Genomic DNA, 23,856 nt, shown 5'->3' with positions numbered 1-23,856 from the left:
CTGAAAGAGATATTAAATCCTAACATTAGAATGATGAAAAATGAAGAGCAATATGCGTAAAATCTGAGCTGAATTTCTATGCACCACTCCTACTGGGCACCACGTCTGAAGGTAACATTACTCTAGAAAATCTGTGACGTGACTCTTTTGTGTTGTTTGTTTTTTTGTTTTGTTTAGTTTTTGTTTATGTTTAAAATAGATGTATTGCATATTATAGGACAGTTATTTCATCTCTTATGCATCAAAGCTGTTCTGCTTTTACATTATGTACATGCATAATCAAAGCTGATTCTCCTGAATATTGATTGAGACTTATACACTTTTAATGAATTATTTTGCTCCATTTGAAATATAATTACACACATCAAAGTCCAAATTTAAATCATTTTCAAGGAAAAATGCAAGAAATGGATTAGAATGGATAATCCAAGAAGTCTTTTCCAATCTTAATGACTCTATAATTCTATGATTCTAAAGGATTGCATGCCCTCAGTCTGAAATAGTAGTTTCATAGTGTGTGTAGGTGATGGAAATGAGAGCCAAGGAGTAAGTCTTTGTTGTTCAAAATGCTTCTATTCAGGGCCACTAGATGTCAGGCTGAACAAACAATTAAAACTGTGATTTGGAGTGAATCTCATCCTCTTTTAATGGTCTATTTGTAAAGCTTTTTCTGTATAAAGAGACATGCTATTATGAAGGTTGTAATTAACGTAGGGACAGGACATCTTCTGGACTAAAACACTCTGCTGGAAGGGTGTGAAACTTCATCAAATTATTACAGCTTTCAAATGCAAAATTTTCACTATATGAGAGCTAGCAAATTCTGTGTTGCTTCTTGTTCCAACCAATTCTATTACATGAGGATAAATGGCCAGAGGCAAATGACTGAGACAAATTCAGGAAGGCCCCTTGCTGAACATGCCTTCCATACCAACTTATAACTCAATTCCAGAAGGCAGTAGACAAGGGTGAAGCAGTGTGATAAAAAATGATAAAAATTAAATGGACAGTGCTGCCATCCTTTAGGGTTAGCTATAAATCATAGTCATAGAATCACAGAATGGCTTGGGCTGGAAGGGACCTTAAAACCCACGCAGTTCCAACCCCCTGCCTTGGGCAGGTTTGCCACCCATTAGATCAGACTGCACAGGAAACATCTGATTTTTTTTTCTGTGATCTCAGCTGAACGAATGTTTAGTGCTAATCAGGCTAATGGCTCTGTGATGAGCTTGTAACTGTTTGCAGCCCCAAGCTGTTAAGGGAAAGAAATCACAGGTCTATCATTGCATCATGCTTGGCACAGTTGTGTAAATGGAATTGTTAGAATAGAGATGTCACATCACATTTGAAGCTTTCATAATACTTGTAATATATGTGTCTATCACAAATTCTCCCAAATGAAAATATTAGAGAGGTTCAGAATTAACTTACTTTTGACTTGCCATATGACATATGACCTTTAACACAGTTTTTGTCAGAACTTCTTTTCAGCACAAAAGAAACGTAAAATGCCTCTCAAGAGAGAGAAAAAATAGCAACTTCACAGTATGTCATTTCTGAATTTCATTCTGCTGAGTTTTCTAAGTAACTTACTTTTAATAAAATGCCTTCACAGATGTGCCAGCTCCCCTACTAGGGCACTGTCAGAGCTCCAGAAGGCCAGCAATGCTGTACTTCCCTTTGCAAACACTGTGTCAGCTCCTTCACAAGGTTGTGTTTATCCATGTGCTGAGTGGATTTATCATCTTATAATGGAAGGAAGTGAGAACTGCTGCTCTGTATCTGTACCTTTTCTTTTGCAATGCTCTATCTCTTGTGTTCAGGGATCTGTGCTTGTTTCTGAGGAGGCCTTTACTTACCAGGCTGAAGTAGTGGCTATGTAAAGCCATGGCAAGTCTGGGCAATCACCAACAGCATGAATTTTAACTCATGCAAGTGCACCTGGTAAAGGGCAACTGTGGGTATACATACAGGAGATGAGACATTGGAGACCAACTCTGAGCGCTGAACTCTGCTCTCTGTGACAGCGACAGGGCCTGAGGAAATGGTATGGAGCTGTGCCAGAGGAGGAGGCGCAAGGCTGAGGGAAAGGCTGTGCCCAAGAGGGCAGTGGGCATGGAACAGGCTGCCCAGGGCAGCAGGCATGGCCCCAAGCTGCTGGAGCTCAAGGGACTTCTTCAATGCTCTCACACGCAGAGTTAGAATTTTGCGTGGCGCTGTGTGGATCTGGGAGTTGGACTCAGTAATCCTTGTGGGTCTCTTCCAACTTGTGATATTCTATGACTCTGTGAATGAAAGGAAAGAAGGAACAAGCAAAGCTTGATTCTATTGTTTGTTGTTAGGGCTGTCATAGAGACACTGTTCCAGGCTGGCAGTAAAGTCAAGTCCTGCCTGTGCCTATGGTGGTAAAGTTCTGCCTGCCACATGTGGTATCAGAGAATCATGGAATCATAGAATGGCCTGTGTTAAAAAGGACCACAGTGACCATCGAGTTTCAACCCCCCTGCTATGTGCAGGGTCACCAACCACCAGACCAGGCTGCCCAGAGCCACATGCAGCCTGGCCTTGAATGCCTCCAGGGATGGGGCATCCACAGCCTCCTTGGGCAACCTCTTCCAGTGCCTCACCACCCTCTGTGTGAAAAAATTCCATCGAAGCCGTCACTCCATCATAGAAGGCCACCAAATTGGTGAGGCACAATCTGCCCTTGGTGAAGCCATGCTGACTATCTCAAATCACCTCTTTATCTCGTATGTGCCTTAACATGGCTTCTAGGAGGATCTGCTCCTTGATCTTCCCAGGCACAGAGGTGAAGCTCACCAGCATGTAGTTCCCCAAGTCTCCCTTTCTCCCTTTCTTAAAAATGAGAGTAACGTTTCCCTTTTTCCAGTCACCAGGGACTTCACCCGACCTGGTCTTGCATTTATTTTCACAATCCCGTAAATCTTATCCATGTTTTTAGCAGATCATGCACTTTCTGATGTTGGTGGAGCTGTGAAAATTCTTGTGCAGTTTCATGAAGGCATTCACTGAAAGGTCAGTATTTGCTATAGTAGGTTTTGAAGGATGTTATTTCAGTATCATTCAGTATTACAGACCTCATCAGTTGAAGCATTTTGACACTAACAAAAAATATTATTGGAGGCTCTTTTTGTCACAGGTGAAACTGGCCTGGCAAGATCATGGAGCAGATCATCCTGAAGGCCCTAATAAGGCACATGGAAAATAAAGATGAAGTGATTGATGGTAAACAACATGGCTTCAGCAAGGGCAAGTAATGTCTAATAAAATTGATGGCCTTTTATGAAGGAGTTGCAGTGTCAGTGGAAAAGGGAAGAGCAATTAATGTCATCTACCTGAACTTCTGCAAAGCATTTGACATTGTTCTGCATGACAAGAGTTGCAGTCAGTGACCCAATGGCCAAGTTGAGACTGGTGATGAATGGCTTTCCTCAGGGATCGGTGCCGGGACTGGTGCTATTTAATATCTTTGTATCTTTGGACAGTGGGACTGAGTGCAATCTCAGCAGGTTTGCAGATGACACCAAGCTGAGTGGTGCAGCTGAGAGGAAAGGGATGCTATCCAGAGGGACCTGGATAGGCTTGAGAGATGGGCCCATGCCAACCTCATGAAATTCAACAAGGCTGAGTACAAGGTCCTGCAACTGGGTCATGGCAATCCCAAGCATAGATACAGGTTGGGTGGATAAAGGCTTTAAAGCAGCCCTGACGAGAAGGATTTGAGGGTGTCAGCTGATGAAAGACTCACCATGTGCTGGCAGTGTGCCCTCAAAGCCCAGAAGCTCAAGCATGTCCTGGATTGCATCAAGAGAGGCATTACCAGCAGGTCAAGGGAGATGATTCTTCCTCTCTACACTGCTCTTGTGAGACCCCACCTGGAATACTGCATCCAGTTCTGGGGCCTCCAGCACAAGAAGGTTATGGAGTGGTTGGATGGGGTCCAGAGAAGTGCCACAAAGCTGATCATAGGATTGGAACACATCCCCTGTGAGGGCAGGCTGAGAGCTGGGGCTTCTCAGCCCGGGGGAGAGAAGGCTCCAGTGGAGACATTAACAGCCTTCCAGTTCCTGAAAGGGGCCTACAGAAGAGCCAGGGAGGGATGTTTTGTAAGGGGAAGTAGTGACAGGATGAGGGGAAATTGCTTTAAATTGGAAGAGGGTAGATTTAGATTAGATATTAGAAAGAAATCTTTGTTGTGAGAGTGGTGAGACACTGGAACAGGTAGCCCAATGAAGTTGTGAATGCTCCCTTCCTGGAGGCATTCAAGGCCAGTCTGTATGAGGCTGTGAGCAAACTGGTCTAGTTAGAGATGTCCCTGCCTATATCAGTGAGTTGGAACTAGCTGATCTTAAGGGTACTTTCCAACATGATTTTATGATTATGTCACAGTGGAATTGTATTTGTAGACTGCTATGAGGGATGAAAAGTTATTTTAAGATAGTGTTATCAATCTTCTTATTCTTACTCTATGAGAGTGCAATACAACATGTAGTACTACTAGAGTTGGCAACACTGCAGTTTTGAGAAGGAAAAGCTCAGGCCCTGGCCAGATGCCACACAGACTCTTTTTTTTTTTTTTTTTTTCCTTTTGTGCCAGCAGAGAGCAACCCTGTGGCTGAAAGATCTCACCTGAATTCTGACATTGTTCATGGGGCAGACCATCAGCCACAGAGCTGGAAGAGCATTGAAGACAACGCTTGACCTATAGTGGGGCTCTATCAGTTTAGAGAGCTGAGTTGAGGAGCTGGCATGGGCCAGGAAAAAAGGAACTCAATTTTTTTTAATGTTTCTTCATCCGGATCATCAGCTGTGGTCAAAAAGCAACCTGGATGAAACCTTTTCAGAGTTTCTTGTGGAAAGGCTATCATTTGGTAAAGTCCTTTCAAAATGCAGTATATTTACTGTCTGTATGCGTCAACAGGGACAAGTTTCCAAGTACAGTTTCCAAGTGTAGAAATCTAGCATTCCACAAAGGAGAACTGGAAATTTGGGTGGGGAGGAACTTGATGAGGTTCCACAAGAGCAAGTATAGAGTCCTACTCCTGAGAGATATAACTTCACATGCAGATTATGGGCTGACCTGCTGGAAACAAACTCTGTGGAGAAGGACCTCGGTGACCCAGTGACTGGCCATAAGATAGCAATATGCCCTTTGGCCAAGGAGGACAATGATATTCTGGGGTGCATTAAAAAGAATGCAGCCAGCATGTCAAGGGAGGGGATCTTCTCCCTCTACTCTGCCCTGGTGAGGTCACATCTGGAGTACCATGTCCAGTTCTATGCTCTCAAGTTCAAGACGGGGAACTTCTGGAGAGAGTCCAACAGAGAGCCACAAAGATGATGAGGGGCCTGGAGCATCTTCCTTCTAAGGAAACACTGAGGGACTCATGGCTGCTCAGCCCTGAGAAGAGAAGGCTGATGGGGGATCCTTATAAACGCTTCTAAATATGTGAAGTGTGGGAGTCAAGTGGAGAGGGCCAGGCTCTTTTTAGGTGTACAGCAGTACAGCAGTAGGACAAGGTGCAGAGGGAACAAACTGGAACAGGGGAAGTTAAATAATAACACAAGAAAGAACTTCTTTATTTTGAAGGTAACGGATCACTGGAATTGGCTGCCCACAGTGATTGTGAAGTCTGCTTCTCTGGAGATATTCAAGACCCGACCTTGAAGTTTTCCTGTGCAATCTACTCCAAGGAATTTGCTTTAGCAGAGAGTTGAACTAGATGATCTCAAAAGGTCCCTCCTCGCCTCCACAATTCTGTGATTATGTTATTCTCACAGTGCATTGGAAGATACCAGATCACCAAGATCACCAAGACAGTGGAAGAGAGATCAGCAATTGTGCTAAACTCCATCCTGTTAGCAACCAGAGTTACTAAATAATAAGCCTATACACCAGCCCTGTCCCAATAATTAAAAGAGTGTTTCAGGCACAGCATCAGACATTTACTCTAAGAAAATTTATCTTGCCAGCGATGCTCAGACAAAGCACAGACAAATGAGCAAAAACACACGTAAAAGAATCCATTAACAAGAATTAAGTTGTTCACAGTTAACCTCTTAATGGCTGTGCTGAACGAACAAGATGAATGAATCTATTATTCATGTGAATAAACTGGATTACAGTAACATTCTGCAGCTGGAGTCTGCTTGTGAAGTTTTGTGCTGAATTGTTCACTAGTTGGTTTCACTTTTTAATTGGAGAGAAAACTTTTCTTGTAAAAAACATTTGCCACATGATGGCAGCACAATCCAATGGGACTATGGCTGTCACTGCTGGGAAACATTTTGCAGTTTGTAGGTGGCTGATTGTTACAGAGCCACAGAACAGCTAAAAATGAAGTGTTGGCAGCATCTGAATAGCTCTTTTGCATGTGGATGCTAAGTGGCACACTGGGTTAGTATCGTAGTCCTTTTCTCCCAGAGACTCAGCCTTACATCCTGGCTTAGCCTGCAAGTGGAAGCAAGCTGGGTGGTCCCATCCCAGCCTCCTTTTGTGTGTATCACAAAACCACCCTACAGCTTGGCATGGCCAGGCACTGCTGCCTGGTGGAGGAGTGGGATTCAAATAGGTGTGAGGCCAAGGGGCAAGGAGAAGCAGCAACTCTGTGAGGGGCGATTTTTTGTGGAACCTGCTAAGACCCAATGACTGTCACCATCTGGCATCAATGCTGATTTTATTCTGAGTATATTTGCACTGTAGTTTACTCTCTGTGCGTGAAATATGAGTAAAATCTTTATTCTATTCTTCTTCCTACTGCAGTTAGTGGGAGTTTTCCCAGTTGGAGGAGTAATCAAGACCAAAGAATTTGGCCTGTCTTTGTGCACAATTACAGTGACCAAATTGATTTAAGTTTTGTTTGAGGCAAAGATTGCATGAGTTCCCAAATGCACCTCAAATATCTACAGCACGGAAGCATTCAAAGGTCCAGGTCAGTAAGGGCAGATCTTCTGAGTCTGGAAGGTGCACAAGGCATTACTCAGCTTTGTATTGGCTTCACTGTATGGGCTCTCCACAATCTTTATCACGGAATCATAAAATCATACAATTTTTTGAGTTAAGTCACTCTCTGGGTGACCTGTTTCAGTGCCTCACCACTCTAATTGCAAAAAGTTTCTTATATCTAATCTATGTCTCCTCTCCGTTAGTTTGAAACCATTTCCCTTTGTTTTATCACCACAGGCCCTGCCAGACAGTCTGTCCCCTTCTTTCTTACAGCCCCCCTTTAGATACTGACAAGCTCCTCTCTTGTCTTCCCACAGCCTTCTCTCCTACAGACTGAGCAACCCCAGCTCTATCAGGCCATCCTCAAAGGAGAGATGTTCCATCCTTTGGATCACTCTTTGTGGCCCTCCTCTGATAGTACCTTGTTTTCTGTCAACAATGAAGAAAAAATTCTGAGCAATAAGGAAAAGCAGAAAAATATACAATGTGTGGGGAAAGAAAGTTGTAAAGAGCAAAGAAAAAGTGTTCATTTAAAAATATGTTGCTGAAAAATGCAGCGCTGAGGTGCTTATGAAGCTGTGCCAGCTTTTGTGAATACAACTGGCTTTAAAGTGAGGAGAGGTAGAAAAGTTGAGCTATTTCTTTTTGACATTTGCCTTGAAAAATTGTTCAGTGTTTTATTTGAGAAAGGCAATTCACTTAAAAGCTGATTCATTTCATTTTAAATAAACTAAAATCAATCCAGAAATGAGATTAAAATGAGATGTTTCAAGAAGAGGAGAATGAAACATTTAGCTATACCTGAAACAGACTGCTCTGTAATAAAAAATTAGCAATAAAAAATTGTTTCATGATGCCACGGAAAAATTTTATTCTCCCATGTTTTTCAGTTCTCTCACTGAAGTGAAAAATCAATTATTTGTGCAGCCCTAGTTGTGTAATGAGGCATGCTAATGAAAAACTTTGGTTGGAGATGAAAATGTTCCTGTTCTAAAATTTTGGCATTTTAGATACCTCTGTGTATGTGGGAGCCAGAAGGGAGGAAAAAAGGACAGGAAAAGGACAGAAAAGTCTCACCATGCAGAATGTTATCTTCCAGCTAATGTTCTCTTTACTGTCAGAGAGAATTTTGCTGCCGAGAGATGATGTTGCAACTCTGGATTTTCAGATTGGTGTGGAGGTGTAGACATCTCTCCCCATCTTTCTATTGCTCCACACTTCCAGTGTAAGCCAATCTCTTAATAAAAAAAATGACAGAAAACCAGACAGGGAGTGATCTGTCAGCTCACCTCAATTTTTTATCCTGTTCTGGGAAACAGCTGATCATGCTAGAAGCAAGTTGATGACACTGTGTTGATTACAACAAGAACAGCTAGCACATTTGATCATGTCAGAAGCAAGTTATACTCTTCTGGATCATTTTTATTCTTTATTAAACCAAATACATGTTATATTATTGCTTGAAAACAGTGCCCTCAATTTCTCATCAATTGTGCTTGCGTTGGAACACAAATGTCCCTAGTGCAAACTAGTCCTTCAGAAAGGAAGGCAGAAGCACTCGCTTGTGCCAGTAGTTCATTTTCCACATGCATGATCCCTTTGCTTTGTATGGGCCACACACTGTTACAGAGACATAAATTGTTGTCTAAGAATGGCATGCCTGTTTTGTACCTCAGCTTCCAAATGAAACCACCACTGAAAAATTATAGAACACCAGAGATCTTTATTCTGTATGGAGCCATAGAACTTTGAGGTCACTGTGCCAGTAACACCTCCAAGTAATGCACTAACTCTCTTTTCTTTAGCTCTTCATGCTGTGATAGTAATTATAGAAACACAAAGATACCAAATTGAATTGAATCAAAGAATGAACGTGTAGGCAACATAAAAAAATGGGAAAAACTATGCTTATGCATTTGGTAATACCATTACTTTTTTGTTTGTTTGCTTGCTTTTTAAAGCTGATTGCATTTATGTATCGTTTTTGCTCAAAACACTGCAGATGAATCAGTGAAGGTCATTGTCCAGTTTTGTTGCCATGTTCAGGAAGGCAAGACTTCTCACTGCTGTCTCCATCTGCTCCAATTAAGACAGATTTCCAAATGCAAGTGATTCAGCTCGCATACCTTCCCACTCCTTCTGACAAGATATTCACTTCCATTAGATAGTATCTCTGCTAGCTGAAGTTGTTGCCAAATGAACCCTGACACCATAACAAACTACTTCTGTGAGAAAAACAGTGGATTGTCTAGGATGGCCATAACATTACAGTGCTGTAATACCCCAGTCAAAGGACTTCTATTGCTTCCCATGGCACAGTGACCTTACTGCGTTTGGACCATGTATTACACATTCAAAATGAACTGGCAGCTTTTCAGTTACGGAATCAATTAAAATATAAATGCTTACCTTTTTAAGATTTTGCAGAGATGTATTTATGTACCTAAATGTGAATGAACTTCATTCAGTTGGACGTTTTTTTCTTATAATTTTAATGTTCCTTTCTGCCTTCACTTCCTTGCCTTCTTTTGTCAGTGGTGTTTCACTTATCTATTTTCTTTGATCTTGGAACTCTAAGCAGATATTTGAAGTGAGGAACCCCTGCTGTATAAAGAGCCTGGAATTCCCGAAGTCCCATATTATGAGTTTGTTTGCTTTGAGTTTGCGTAGAACTTCGGTTAGAGAGCCTTTGAAAGAAATCCCCCCAAAAAGCAGTAATGTAAAACTATTTTTATTGAAAATACATCTACAAAGTAATGTTTATGAATCCACTCTGTGTGCATACCAATGCAGAACCAATGAGGACTGAGCAAGGGAATCTTTCTGTAATACCTGATTTCCATAAGAAACAAAGTTAGTATAAAAAGGATAGCATGTCTTGTGAAACAACTCATTTTTCTCAATAGATATCATAGAAAGACAGCCATTTGCATTATGTCTTTGCAATGTATTTCCAAACAGAATCTTAACAAAAATTAAATTGTTATGCTGTACATTCTACAGTTAAAATTTATGCACACATTTTGAATACAGTATCTATATAAAAATATCTCTAATTACACGTATCAGAAAATGTCTATCTGTCCTAGATTTGCATTTTGTTAGCAAAAACATAAAAGTCACACTTGATTTCTTTCAGTGAGAGATTAATTTAAGAGCTTTGTAGGTTTGACCACTCAATGCTCTGAGTTAAACCCTGCTCACTTCAATCACTGAAGAGTTCCTGCTCCTATCGTCTGGACTAAACAACTGGAGAAGATGGGCAGGAGTTTTCAGTCCTAAACAAAACAGTCTTGCCTTGTTGCTCTAACATGGGAAAAAATTTACCTTCAGTCAGGATGTTGACATTTTCATTACAGTGAAATACACTGCATTTATTTTCTCCTAAAGACAAAAGCAGCATACTGCATATGTTTTGTGTTACACTTGGGGAATTGCAAGGGAATTACAAGGGAATCCTTCATTCGTATAGTCAGATTTTATTTTGTTGGGCAAGGAAGAAAGAAAAAAAATAAACATTTAAATAAAAACAATCACTCAATATTATTCTGCCTTCTGATTGGCATTTCTTAATTCCCCTAACTGTAGCTGTGTTATAAAACTTTCCAGTTTAACCTCTACGATGATACAAGTTAAAAGGAGAGCATATATAATTATTATTTCTAAGAAGGGGCTTCACTGGGGAATAATGCTGGAATGAACAAAAAAAGCAACAGGATTACAAGTGCATTGTCTCTCTTTTTTCATTCTTTCCCCACTGATTCCCTGAAAGAAGCCCACAATATTGCGCTTTAAAATCCTTTCTAATCATTTTTTATATATTTATTATAATATTTACTATTTTGTATTTTAGATTAGATTTATATATTTTTCCTAGTAAAAAGTCAAAAAGCACCCATAAGTTTTACTTTCTAGAGGGTTTTTTTTTGTTTTTGGGATGCTGCTCATAAATGCATAAGGATTTTGGAATTTCGCATTGAAATAGGGAGCCTTCTTCTCCAGGTGGAAAAACATAAGTCTGGCTAACAGCTTTATTACTTATCAGTGGAGGACCAAGGGTTTCGGAGCTCTACAATCAGAAGATCTCTTGTTAGCCCTAAGGATTCAGATTTAGAATCCAGTCCTGTTAGGATCTGAACAACTCACCCTTCTGCACTCTCTGCAGAGGGCTGGCACTGCCTCCTATTTATATTATTGCTTATTAAGTAGATTAATTGGTGCACCTAAAGCATATTTTTTTATATCCCCAAAAGTAGAAGATGCATTTCCAGTCCCAGAGTCAGTACAGCCTAGGGCCTTGCCCCTACAAACATTTACAGACATTGATTGTTCAGCTGTGTTGTGGAGTTGAAATTAAAGGTCAAATCCGTGCGGAGGTACATATATATACATACACAAATGTCTGCAAATCCATGGGAACTGACTAGGCTGAGTTTTTGTCAAGATCAGCTGAGAATAGCATAAAAAATAGTGTCTAGATAAAATCACTTTCTCAGAAGTATTTCAGCTTAGCTGACAAAGTGCTGATTGTGGGAATTGTTTCTGTATCTATACACCTCCTTTTTTATTCTTTCAATTAATGTCCTTTTGTTGTCTAGTAATTGAAAAAGGCTGTAATGCTAGAAAAAAAAGAACATCAAGTGAAAAAAATCATCCAGCTGGATGCAGTTATCAAGGTGGAAGCATTGATTTTGTGCTTACAGATGTTAAATTTTTCCAACAGGTATTTAAAGAATAAAAACATTTTCAAGCTTTGTTATCTGTTGTTACTTTCCAGTTCATTAAAAATATCACATTTAAGGACTGAGTAACATATATACTTTTTTTTCCTTTTAATTTAATTGTTGATACCTCTTTTTTTATCCTCACTTAGCACATGTCTAGCAGGACCAGTGTTGTTGTCTGTTAATTGTTTTTATTTTTATGTGGGAAGCCACTCGATCACTGCTACTTTGGAATATATTTCCATTAATTCTTTTCAGTGCTAGCATAAAGGGAAAAGACAAGGGATAAGTGAATGTCGTGAATTCAAGATACAGAAGGCTGGGAAAAGTGTGTGTTTTCCGCACTTGTAGTGTTAGGCTCATGCCTTCTTTACCCTACATCTTGGTTTCACTGTCTAAAGGTTTCTCACTCTCATTTTCTTGCGAGATCAGCTGGTATGGTTTCTTCATTTCATTCTCCTCTATCACAGAATTTCCCATCTCAGCATCCCTGTTCTTCAGCTCATGCCGTGACAAGTGTTCAACAATCCCTGCTCCAATGGAGTCTCCCAAGACATTGGTGGTGGTACGGAGACGATCCCTAAGGAGAAATATTAAATTAACTTTGAGTTTATCACTGGTATGATATAGTACGCAGACAAGATATTAAAATTGCCATTACTTATCTACTACACGATTCAGCAGTTTTATGTAAATAATGTATATTTGTCGAATTCATTAATGTTATTATTCCTTCTAGAAAGTTGCAATGTACTGGGATTTGGAGAAATTAAGTCTGTTAATACTGTTGGCAACTCCACACTAAAAAACAGTTTGTGATGTGGAGAACAAAGGGAGCATATGGCAAGTGTTTATCAGAAGCATTTTTATACTTGTTTGAGTTTATACCCTCTGAACGTATAAGCCAATGAGAATCTGCCTTATTTTCATTTCCCTCCTGACCAGAGTTTCCTCCAACTTCTTGCAAGGATCACTTGGTTGATCCTTGAGTTGAAGGGTAAAAGCCGCTGGAAACTAGGTCAGAGAAATTGATTGGAAGAAACATGCCTGTGATTTACTTCTTGGATCTAGGAGATTTCCCTGCATACCTATGGATGTGGCTGTACTGTCTTCTGCAGACAAAGGAACAGAACAACTGATGATGTTTTTTGCTGATATTACAGGTTGCTGGATAAGAAGTAAACAACTTTTCAATTCTGTGTCTATGTGGAAGACATTAACCTTTCCTGGATTAAATAACCAGACAGGCTACAATATTCTAAATCTGATTGATGGAAAGAATTTCATTAACAGCCTCCAAAATAAATAAATAAGTAAATAAATAAGTTGAAACACTAAAGAAATTATTTTCTAGTTGCGTTACAGTGTATATGAAAATTTTCTTAGTATTCTAAGGATCCAGGTTTATAAATCATCCTTTTGCACACAAGAAGAATCATCACTAGGCTAAACCATCTGCTTTAAATACATATACTAATTGCAAGAAATTGTGGTTCAAGACTTCTGCAGCAAAAGCACACTGCAGACTGCAGTATTGTCAAATTGTGCCTGCTACTGCTACCTCCAAATATGGTCTAAGTTCTTAATTCAGCCATAGAAATACTTACAAGAACCAGTCCACTGCAATGATAAGAGTGATATCATCCGTAGGCAAACCTACTGATGTAAGCACAATGACCATGGTGACCAGTCCGGCTTGAGGAATGCCTGCAGCTCCAATACTGGCAGCTGTAGCTGTGATGCTGTGCAAAGAGACAGCAAGAACAATTAATTCACTTCCATAGTAAACACTTTAGCAGCTGATAAACATTAAAAACAAATACGAAGCAGAAAGTCATTTGGTCTTTAGTAAAGAAAACTGTGAACGAGACCCTAATCTGAACACTGCACAGGTGGAGGGGTATGTGGATTTTAGTCCAAAATGTATACACTGAACTTTTATCCTGAACTCTGATAACGTGATTTTGTGACATGGTAAATCCCCTCCTTTGTGCTTACGGCCTGTCAAAAACATTATAGGCACATGCCATAACTCACTGAACAAACCAATTCCAACACCCCAAACGTGTTAAGGTTGTGGAAGTAATTTTGTTCTGGCAGATCTGATACAAAAAGTTTAATTCTCTGTCCATCTCACTATAACCTTATGCTAGATGAATTACCAACTCCTGCACCATTTTGAATTCAGTCAACATGAAACAGAAAACTGGCAAACCCCCTGAATCATACACTCTAGTAGCTTGACATAAATATGCTTGTTCACATTCAGTTTAGCAAGAATTTTGTTTTGCCAGATGATTTGTCAGGGAGCAGCTCTAGTATGAATGAATATTGAATTTCTGCCCTGGAGTGTGAAGGCAGTTTTACCTGTGTTTATCCTGTGTTTCCAGGTCACCATTATCTGAATGTACAGTGTTGCTGAGTAATAAGTACTTGTTTGTCTGCCCACATTTTCCCACTTTCCCTTTGCTGACATTTATCAATAATGCACATGTATCCATCACTTTTTTCTCTTAAGCCATTTTAGTCACATAATAAAATTAATGCCAATCAATAATCAAGTGCTACTTACGCTTTTTTTTTTTTTTTGCTGTTATATTTCAAACATAAAGGCTTGTTGCTTTAAAACATGCTCATTTTCTTCACCTCTATGAGCTGATTTAACAAAATGTACTGCTTCTCCTTACACAGATTGCTCTACTTGAGACCAAGACTAGGAAAATAGCACCCTGCCATCCGTAGCACTGTACCATGCCGCTGTGCTGCTCTTATGCTACAGCTTGGTGCGTGCACTCTAAACTATCTGGTGCAAATCCCGACATCTGTGTGTATACTTCAAGAAAATTTTAATGACAAAAGAAATTTAAAACTTCTTGTTGACCCTACTAAGTACAGTGATACGTATGTCATGCAGCAGTTTTTCAAATGTTTACCTAATGAAGAGTATGTGCTGGGGCCTCTTCTGTGCAGAAGGTGTAAATAATTACAGTTATTTAGCTACTTTAGTAGTTCTTGTTTTTAGCTCTAGATGTTTTTGTTTAATCCCTTATTTAATGGCATAGAGTCATCACAAAGATGCTTTGATTAGATGTAGGTAATAATGATGTCTGTACCTGATTGTGATAATCTGCCCAAAGTTCAGATCAAAGTTGTTAACCTGTGCAATGAAAATTGCAGCCAAAGCCTCATATAAGGCAGTGCCATCCATATTAATTGTAGCACCAACTGGCAGTACAAATCTTGTAACTCGTTTGTCCACTCCATTTATTTCTTCTAGACACTTAAATGTAACAGGCAGTGTTGCAGAACTGAAACAAAAAGAAGATAATGCATGATATGAGTTTTACACAGTGGAATGTACCCTGTCATTCACTGCGATGACTTGAAAGATTTTTCTAATTGTCTTAAATTTTTGTGATCTACCAGAATATTATATATATATATCTGCCAAGGCATATATAATACTGTAGGTTCTCCTGATCCTCTGGGACTAGTTGGCTATTCTGTAAGAGTGGACTTGGCTTCTGTTCTTAAAGATACATCTCTCCAATCTCTCCATCTGATCACATTGTAGAGATTTTTCAGCAACCCATGTTGCTGTGTGTCAGTGACCTTTTCATTGCTAACTACTTCACAGACTTGGAAAACTTGATAAATACTGATAAAATAAAAATACTGATAAAGTGTAAAGAAGGGCAGTAAAGATTGTGCTAGAAAATCCCTTTGGTGACAACGTACAATTGAATTTTGAATAGTTTTTAAATCTACTTGCATTATGCTGTCTTAATCCAGCAACTGTTTAGGTTCTTACTAAGAATCTTCAGCAGCTAAAAGTTGGAAAAATACACTTTTAACGCTATTACTCTTACACACCAAATTTAAGTTTTGATAAAATTAGATTTTTTGTGCAATTGCCACCATTTATTTTCTCTTGGACTATGTTGTACTATTTTCCTTTTAAAATTGTTGATAAAATTCCCTTTTAGACATTCCATAGACATTCCACACATTGCAAGGACTGACACCAAGATGTCAATCAAGGAAGAGTCAGTTTCAACAGTAGTTGTCTTTCTTTAACTGAAAATATGATGACATAGTCTTTTCTAAGTCCTCAAGAGCCTCAAGAGCAATACAAAATTTACTCAGATTCTTTTCTAATAGTCCTAATAGCTTATCATCTGGATATGGTATAGGAAATACATGTTTGATTTCAACAACATTTTCTTTCATCACAGATGAAGAGAGATATTTGTTCACATTAAGTCCCTTTGACATGGAACAACAGGGGCCTTTCTGTTGCAGATCCAGGATCTTTAGAATAGGAAATCACCTGCCAAGACTCTTGAGCTCTCTCATAATTGCCTCTGAGTCTTTGTGCTTGCTTCTTTGTTTTGATACACGTAAGATTTCTTTTGCCAGCTTCGTCCTTTACCAACAGTTACAAACTACCTATACAACTCCAAGACATAGGCTAACCAATGTCACAAGGGGTTCAGCCATACAGTCTGCATCACCAAACACATCAATTTCATGTCTGTTCAGGAGTTCTTAATAAAAATAAGAGCCTGAGTCAAAATAATGATAATAATAATCTCTCAGAGGGAAGTCAACCAGTTGCATTAGGCAAAAGTGTTTCTTAAACCAATAATATTAAAAAACACATATTTGACCTTAAAATATTGTTTTCTACCTGGAAGATGTTCCCAAAGCTGTGACTAGTGCCTGGATTAGGCCTCCAATAAATACCCAGGGATTCTTACGAGTGATTAGGAAGTACAGAAGAGGTAGGACTATGACAGCATGGATAAGCAAACCGATTATTACTGTTACAGTATACATGGCAAGCTGACCACCAATTACACCCATATCTTCCATCTCAACAATTTTTCCAGCAATCAAAAAAAGGATTCCAAGTGGAGCATACCTGCAAATAAGAAATCAAATTAGTATAGTAATGAACAATATAAAACATTCCCCTGTTCATATCTTTTACATGTTTGTGTACGTGCATGAAGGTAGGATATTACTAATGGGACGATTGTAGTTCAGAAGCAGTTCTAGAGTTTGTTTGACTATTGAGAATTCAACTTGGATGAAGCACAGTGTGAAAATTTTTGATAGGCTCTGCTAGATTCAGAATCTGATAAGATGAATGTGAGAGGAGTATAGTATGCCTTTCAGACATAAAGCCTTGAAGAATAACTTAAAAATGCATGTAAATCACTTAAGAAAACTGGATTGGCCAGACATGTGGACTGACACCGCATGTAAAGGAAGAATCATTAGAAGAACAGTTTCAGCTCAAAATTTTCCAGCATTAGGCTTTCATATGTAAGGAGATGAGCTTCCTTTGTAATTCAATTATTATTTAAAAGCTGGTTTAGCAAATTCTGTTAAAATTCTGCCTGCTAGAATGAAGTCTTATTCAACACAGTTGGAGATTATGCCAAGTGCCCATCTCTGTTCTCTCTCCACTGTTGTTTCTTATGTCACAGAGGAAGAACTCACTCTTCCAGTGATTTCAAGATGCTTCTGTCCATTCCTAGTGGAGCACTCCATAAATACTTTAGCATGAAGCTGTCTGTATGGCAGAGGTCATGGCACTGTGGGGTAGCAACATGAGTGGTCTTATATATTTCTTCCTATCAGTAAGCGCAGCTACAAATAAAGGAGTTAGCACTCAGCATGAAACTCTACAGATCTACAGAAACACAGTTCTATTGTTACAGCAGAATTTTTGGAGAGCCCTATTTCCATTTCCATAAATGCACATTTGTCTTATTACACTTGGTCATCAGTGAGCATAATTATCTAGAACATCTTAATTGTACTTTGAAACATAAAATCCATGTTGAAGTCTACCAGAAGTAACATTTTCTATCCTTTGCTTTGTTATCTCAAGTGTGCTTATAAATAATGAGAAAAGATTTTTGATTTGCACAGAAGTTTTCTGGATGTTTTAGGAGAATTTTACAATATACTCATTTTTAGTTTTGCAGATAGTACTACAAAAGTATGTGTAGGTTTTGAGGTTTTGGGGATTGTGAAGAAGGTAACAAGATATTTCAGCTTTTTATTTTTTTCAAAATCAACCTTCTACATGACAGAAAATAAGACTTCATTTTTGAAAAGGATTTCTACATGTTTGAGGGAAAATGTATAGGTTTTATTTATCTATTGAACATAGGAAATGAAGTAGCAAAAAATATGTATATCTTTGTGCAGCTGCAATGCAAGGACATACTACATAATTGCAGAGCTGCTTGTTTTGGAAACTAATTGATAGCAAGGTCTTGCTGTGTAGAAATAAGATTATAGGAGAGGTTTGCCAGTTTCCTCTAGTGAAGTCTGAGTAGATGATAAGGAAATTTTGATAGCATGTTATTTTGACTTCTCACATTATGAAGACATAGAATGAGTACTAAGCTTGGTGTATTGTGCCAAAGATCCTGATTCTTCTCAGGGTAAAAAGCCAAACACATTGTAAGACTAAATATACAGAACTACAACTTAGGAGCTCATTTAGCAGAAAGGTACAATTCAGTTAAGTTCTTATTGTACTACTTCCTGCCAAACAGACTATCCACCATAGCGAAAGAATAAAGTTAGCAACTTAATACATAATTTATCAGAGGCACTTACCACATGATTAGAGCTACCAGTCTCATGATAGCCTCATTAAGGCTATCAAAGAAGTCTTTTAAGGCCTGACCTTGCTCCTTCATGCTTCCAATCACCAGGCCAAAGCTTATTGAGAAAACCACCAAGCCAAGGGCATTCACTCCATTTACAGAACCTGGAACAGGAACCATTTCCTCTTTCATTTGTGTGAGGGTTTCCATTGCTGCTGATACATTACTTATTATGGAAGCCACTGTGGATGTGTCATTGGATGGGATATCTACTTTAAACATTCTCTTTTCATAGTTAGTTTTGAACTGGTAAAACGAGAAGAACAGAAAAATGGAAATCATGTGAATTGTCCAAACAAAGGTAAAAATCGCATATCATTACATTATTAATTTCCATTGTAGAACACATAAATTTTTGTGTAATGCTTGTTGCTAAGGTAAGCTGCGATGAAAACAGGCTTTCCTGAAAGCAACATGAAAACATATTGACCTCAAGAGCTAAATCTTTCCCCTTTGGATTTAAGGACTTGTTCTCTCAGAATTTGAAATTGAAGACACATTTGTCATGCTTGTGAATTTATTATAAATCTACTGATATTTAATTAGCCTTTTAATAAATAATTATTATTCCCAAAAACATATTTCCAACTGTTTTTGAATTAGAAAAAAATAGACTGAAATTAATCTAAATGTAGCATACCTACCCTTCTCAATTCTTTAGTCTGAAATTAGAAATTTGCTATGAAAGAAGCCATTAGTTTTCTCTACTATGCAATAAAAAGGTACCACTTTTGTTTATATAGAAGTTTCTAGTTTAAATAATTCCTCTAGTGAATGGGAAAATCATTTTAAAAATCTCAGTGCTCTACTAAACCTCTACTTTGACAACCAGTCTTCCACCACCTACTACTTTTCCAAAAAGAAATGTGTATGTACCCTAAATATTTGTTTCAGCACTCAAATAAAACCCTCAGTGCTATCCTTATTAAACTCTTTTGAGCACAAGAAATACTAAATAACACTCCTAAAATGTTTCTAGTTTATCTTGGGATGCTAAATATCACATTAAAGCAATGGGATACAGGTGTCAAGACTATTCAGTATCTTTGAATTTTTATTCCTTTGGATGTGATTCCTTTTTCTTTCTTTCTTTCTTTCTTTTTTTTTTTTTTTTTATAGGTTATGGAGGTTAATCAAGTTAATCAGGTCAAGAAACTGAATTCCACAAGTGGAGCAACATTGAAACTGGGACTATTGTCCAAAGTTGTACATGAAATATTTCTAGTTGCTTTTTTTTTTTTTTTTTTTTTTTTTAAGGTTTAATGGGGGTGTAAAGGCTTCATCATACATATATTTTTATTTCTCTTAGTTATTGTATATAATAAAACAAAACCAACTAGGTAGACGTTTCTTATTTTGGACGTCTGAAGGGTCTAATTATGCTGGACTTACAGACATGCAGTTTAGACAAACATAAAAAAGTAATCTCTTAATGAGAACTGAAGTTAAAGACTAATTTCCTACTGAATTTCCTTTCATTTCTTGCTCTACCTAGGTACACAATTACTGACTTTTCCTTGATTCTCCTAAATCATCCCCGGGTTCTTCTCTTATTCTTGCCTATTCAAGTAAGTCAAAAGCAATACATAGTAGGGCTGCTAGACAGTATTAGATGTGTGCTGTCTGCTGCCTGTTGCAACAGGTTATTTACTAATCCATAAACTACTTTTATTTCAATGGTAACACAGGCTTGTTTATGTAAGACATCCACTCCAGTGTCAATTACATTGGAGATACTGGGTTCCAAAGTCATTAGGGGGAACTGATAAAGAGTTGGGCAATGGAGGAGAAAGCACAATCACATGAAGTTTCTAACCTCTTTGGAAAGGCAGTTAGAAATCATCTTAGGTTACAGTAATTTTTTCTTTTTCTTTTTTCTTTTTCTTTTTCTTTTTCTTTTTCTTTTTCTTTTTCTTTTTCTTTTTCTTTTTCTTTTTCTTTTTCTTTTTCTTTTTCTTTTTCTTTTTCTTTTTCTTTTTCTTTTTCTTTTTCTTTTTCTTTTTCTTTTTCTTTTCCTTTTCCTTTTCCTTTTCCTTTTCCTTTTCCTTCTCTCTCTCTCTCTCTCTCTCTCTCTCTTTTTTTTTTTTCTTTTTTTTTTCTTCCTTCTTTTTGCTGCTTCTGGAATTCTGTCCAAATGGGAAGGTGCCATTGTACTGGTGTTTTTTAGGGGCTATTATACAGATTTTAGAACTTCTCTCAGCAAGGTTTTCCCTTTTCTACTACTACTATGTACTGTGTACTACTGGTACACATAGCTATTGATCTTTTCTGTTGACTCACACTGTTAGTAAAAATGAAGTATTCAAACATGTTGGCTTTACCCTAGGGAGATCAGTCTTTCTAGAATTCTTCCCAGGCTGGAGAGCAGTGGAAAAACAGTTTTTTTAGAGTTGAATTCAAAACGGGAATTTGAGCACACAACTCAGAGAGCAACCTTTATTTGCTCTAAAACAGTCACTTGCATTTGCCATTCATTATTCATTAGTGATAAATGAGGTTATGGATAACTTCACTGATGTGTCTGTTTTACTATGCACAAAGCTGTCTATCAAAAAATCGTGAGAAACTTCCTGGTGAATCAAAGGAAATTAGGGAAAAATAAATACAGTAACTGCAAAGGAAAAAGTATAGGTTGAAGTTTATTCTTCTTAGTACTTTTTCCAGATGATGCTGAAAGCAAAACAGAATATTGTTTAACCAGCATTGAAAAAAAAATAAAATAAAAGGAATAAAAATCTCGATGTGGAATGGTGAAAAAGCCAACAGTTTGTAGAAAGCAACTACTACTACAAGTCTACTACTTGTAGAAAGGATAAAAAAAAATCTCAAAAATGATAGAAAATATCAAAGATTGTGAATTAGATAAGGTAATAGCTGAGACTATCATTGCTTTGCAAAGAGACTATTGATAGAGATCATTTTGTGAGTTTTTATGAAAGTTTTGTTTTCAGGCAGATCCTTACTGTACTGTATACTTACTGCTGGGAATAAGGTTTGTCAGCTGTTTTTGAAAATCTAAATAAAAGCACGTACCTCAAATTGACATTTTAATATAATGCTACACTTCTGTGAATTCTCATTCTTTTGTATTATTCATTACTGGAAGAAAGGATGAAGAACTGCTCCTATAAAACCTACAGATAGGCTTAGGATTTTCAGGAGAGATGGCTGTGTTTTACTAGGAATCTGCACACCTACACTGATACTCTGTGATAGGCTAAACAACATCACTGTGGTTCTGTCATTTTGAAGAGTCTTTTATACATTGTCACCAGGCAAAAAGAATTTTAATCAGATTTTAGATTCAGAATAGTCATATATTTTTTTCCTTAGTTCATGTGCAGAAAGCAAACAGGTAGCAAGGAAAATGCTATCTGATACACAATAATGCTAATACCCTTCTTCTAACAACTTTATATGCAAGAAAATTCTATAATGTAGTTTCTGGAATTAGTTGCAAGATGCTATAAATCTTTTAAATTATTTTAAATTAAGCTATCTCATTATAAAATAGGCAATAGATTTAATTACTCATTGTAATATAATAAATTGCATAAATGAATGTTTGCACTTTAACTATTTTTTTTTCACTAGTGGTACAAGATACTCATAGCCATCTCATTTGGATTCACTGCATGACTTTAAGAAGCAGCAGTATATTCCATGGAAGTAGCACATGCTACCATTTAGCATGTGAAAAATGTAATTGCATGGGTAAATGCTCTGAAAACTCATGGTTTACTATTAGTACTCCTACTGCGGTGTTAAAGATCTACGATACTGGCCATGAACAGCAAAATGGCATTTATTACAAGTGAACTCTAGCTTATATACCCTATGTGCTTCGTCTGTGCCCCTAAAGCATGTGTCATACATCCATCACAGAGCAGGGGAAGTCCTAGTGTCACATCCCGACATCGCCTCGTTAACGCCTACTCCTGGCACGTCACATCCCGATCTCGACGCCAGATGCCTAATACAGTATCTGCAACATCCGACAATTAGTGTTATCTGTTCTAGGTCAATGTGGTGATGTAGTTATTAGTGAGTGATGATTTTGAAACAAACAGGTTTGCTAGCCCTTAAATGCAAGGCTAAATAGAGATAAATGAGCATAATACAGAAATACCCTGTCTTCCTGATTGTTTTTTTCCTGTCCTTTTGGACATTTGTGAAACTATTTGAGATTTTCTACAGAAGAGTTGATGACACAGGTTAAAATGCATCTCAAACAGCCAATACTATCATGAGGAATAGACAGTATGTATTAGTAGTCTTGTCTTAAAGTGTAATTAACACTTCCAGTCCCCTTGATAAGAATGAGTTCTGGGAAGAACATTAATTAAAAACAGCTCAGATGAAATGTAGTTATCAGATACACCTTTCCAGATCTTTAAGCTTCAGCTGGCATCAAATTCCACCTATTCACAATGACCTCCTCCCCCAGATTATTAGACTGATTCTGTTTCTCCTGATGTCCCAAGTTCACTCTTTGTTTCTTTTGTCTTTTGATATATCCTCAGAGCGCAACACAAAGAGTAGTCAGATAGAAAGCACTTTCTGCCCATCAAGCAGGCTTCTTACAAGTAATAGATAGCAACTTTAAATTTAGCATGGTAACAGAAATGAAAAGCTGTAGCCAGAGATGAAAGATGAATCTTAAGGTTTCTTTGCATATCCTCAAATTGGGAGTGAATACTGAACTATAGAGAATATTTTGAACAAAAGTATCTGATTTTAGACAAGCATGGAATATTTCCACCAGTCTTTTCAGATTCTTGTTGCTGAAAAAAGACGCAATGCCTCACATAGGAAAAGTAGCATCATATGTTGTATGGAAATAGCCAGCATAGGTTTTAATATTCTACTGTCTCCAATGATCCCTGCCTGCCACTGATTTACTTGGAGTGGGCACTGATAGAGACAGGGTGCAAACAGATCTTTCATGAGCAGAAAGGGGTTAACTTGTGAAGAATGAAATAAACCCAAAGCCTGACATTTTCCAAGTTATTATTCTTAATGAGGCATGCTAGGAAAAGATGTGCCCATAGGCCTTCCTGGTGTGTAGTGCTGAACTGCATCAGCTAGGCCTGAAATGGATCTTGTGATTTCCAGCTGAACAATCTGAACAAGGATTTCCTTTGCTATTCTTCCTGTTTCCTGGAATGAACATTTTCAGAAGAAAGAGGAGGAAGTGCAGGAGGAGGAGAAACAAGAGGAGCTAGTTTTGTTTGCTTCACAGATTTGCTGGGAAAATACAGTAAAAGGAAGTCAAAGGACAAGCAGACCGTATAGAGATTACATCTTTGGTGCATCAGTAGAACTGGTTTGGAATGTACTTGCTATTGATACAGTATATAGTGTCCAAAACTTGCTGTGAGTCTTAACAATCATTAGAGGTTGTATATGGTGGTAATAGTGAGAAAGAAGGAAAATCCTTCCACTGCATTTCAGTGCAGATCTCTGTCAGGAA

General features: G+C 38.0%; 1 protein-coding gene across 1 annotated transcript in view; it reads right to left on the bottom strand.

The window, feature by feature from the left end:
• Positions 1-9,682: 9,682 nt before the first annotated feature.
• The window catches only part of SLC1A3 (solute carrier family 1 member 3), a 58,402-nt gene continuing 44,228 nt past the window's right edge, over positions 9,683-23,856 (bottom strand). The window contains exons 6-10 of the mRNA XM_048931731.1: positions 18,334-18,629; positions 16,382-16,615; positions 14,805-14,999; positions 13,299-13,433; positions 9,683-12,271 (exon numbers count right to left, since the gene is read on the bottom strand). Of these exons, the coding sequence (XP_048787688.1) occupies positions 12,067-12,271; positions 13,299-13,433; positions 14,805-14,999; positions 16,382-16,615; positions 18,334-18,629 (1,065 nt within the window). The 3' untranslated portion in view covers positions 9,683-12,066. The remainder of the gene's footprint in view (positions 12,272-13,298; positions 13,434-14,804; positions 15,000-16,381; positions 16,616-18,333; positions 18,630-23,856) is intronic.

This window comes from Lagopus muta, chromosome Z, assembly GCF_023343835.1.
Source record: "Lagopus muta isolate bLagMut1 chromosome Z, bLagMut1 primary, whole genome shotgun sequence".
NCBI lineage: Eukaryota > Metazoa > Chordata > Aves > Galliformes > Phasianidae > Lagopus > Lagopus muta.
This window is presented reverse-complemented; position numbering and strand designations above follow the sequence as displayed.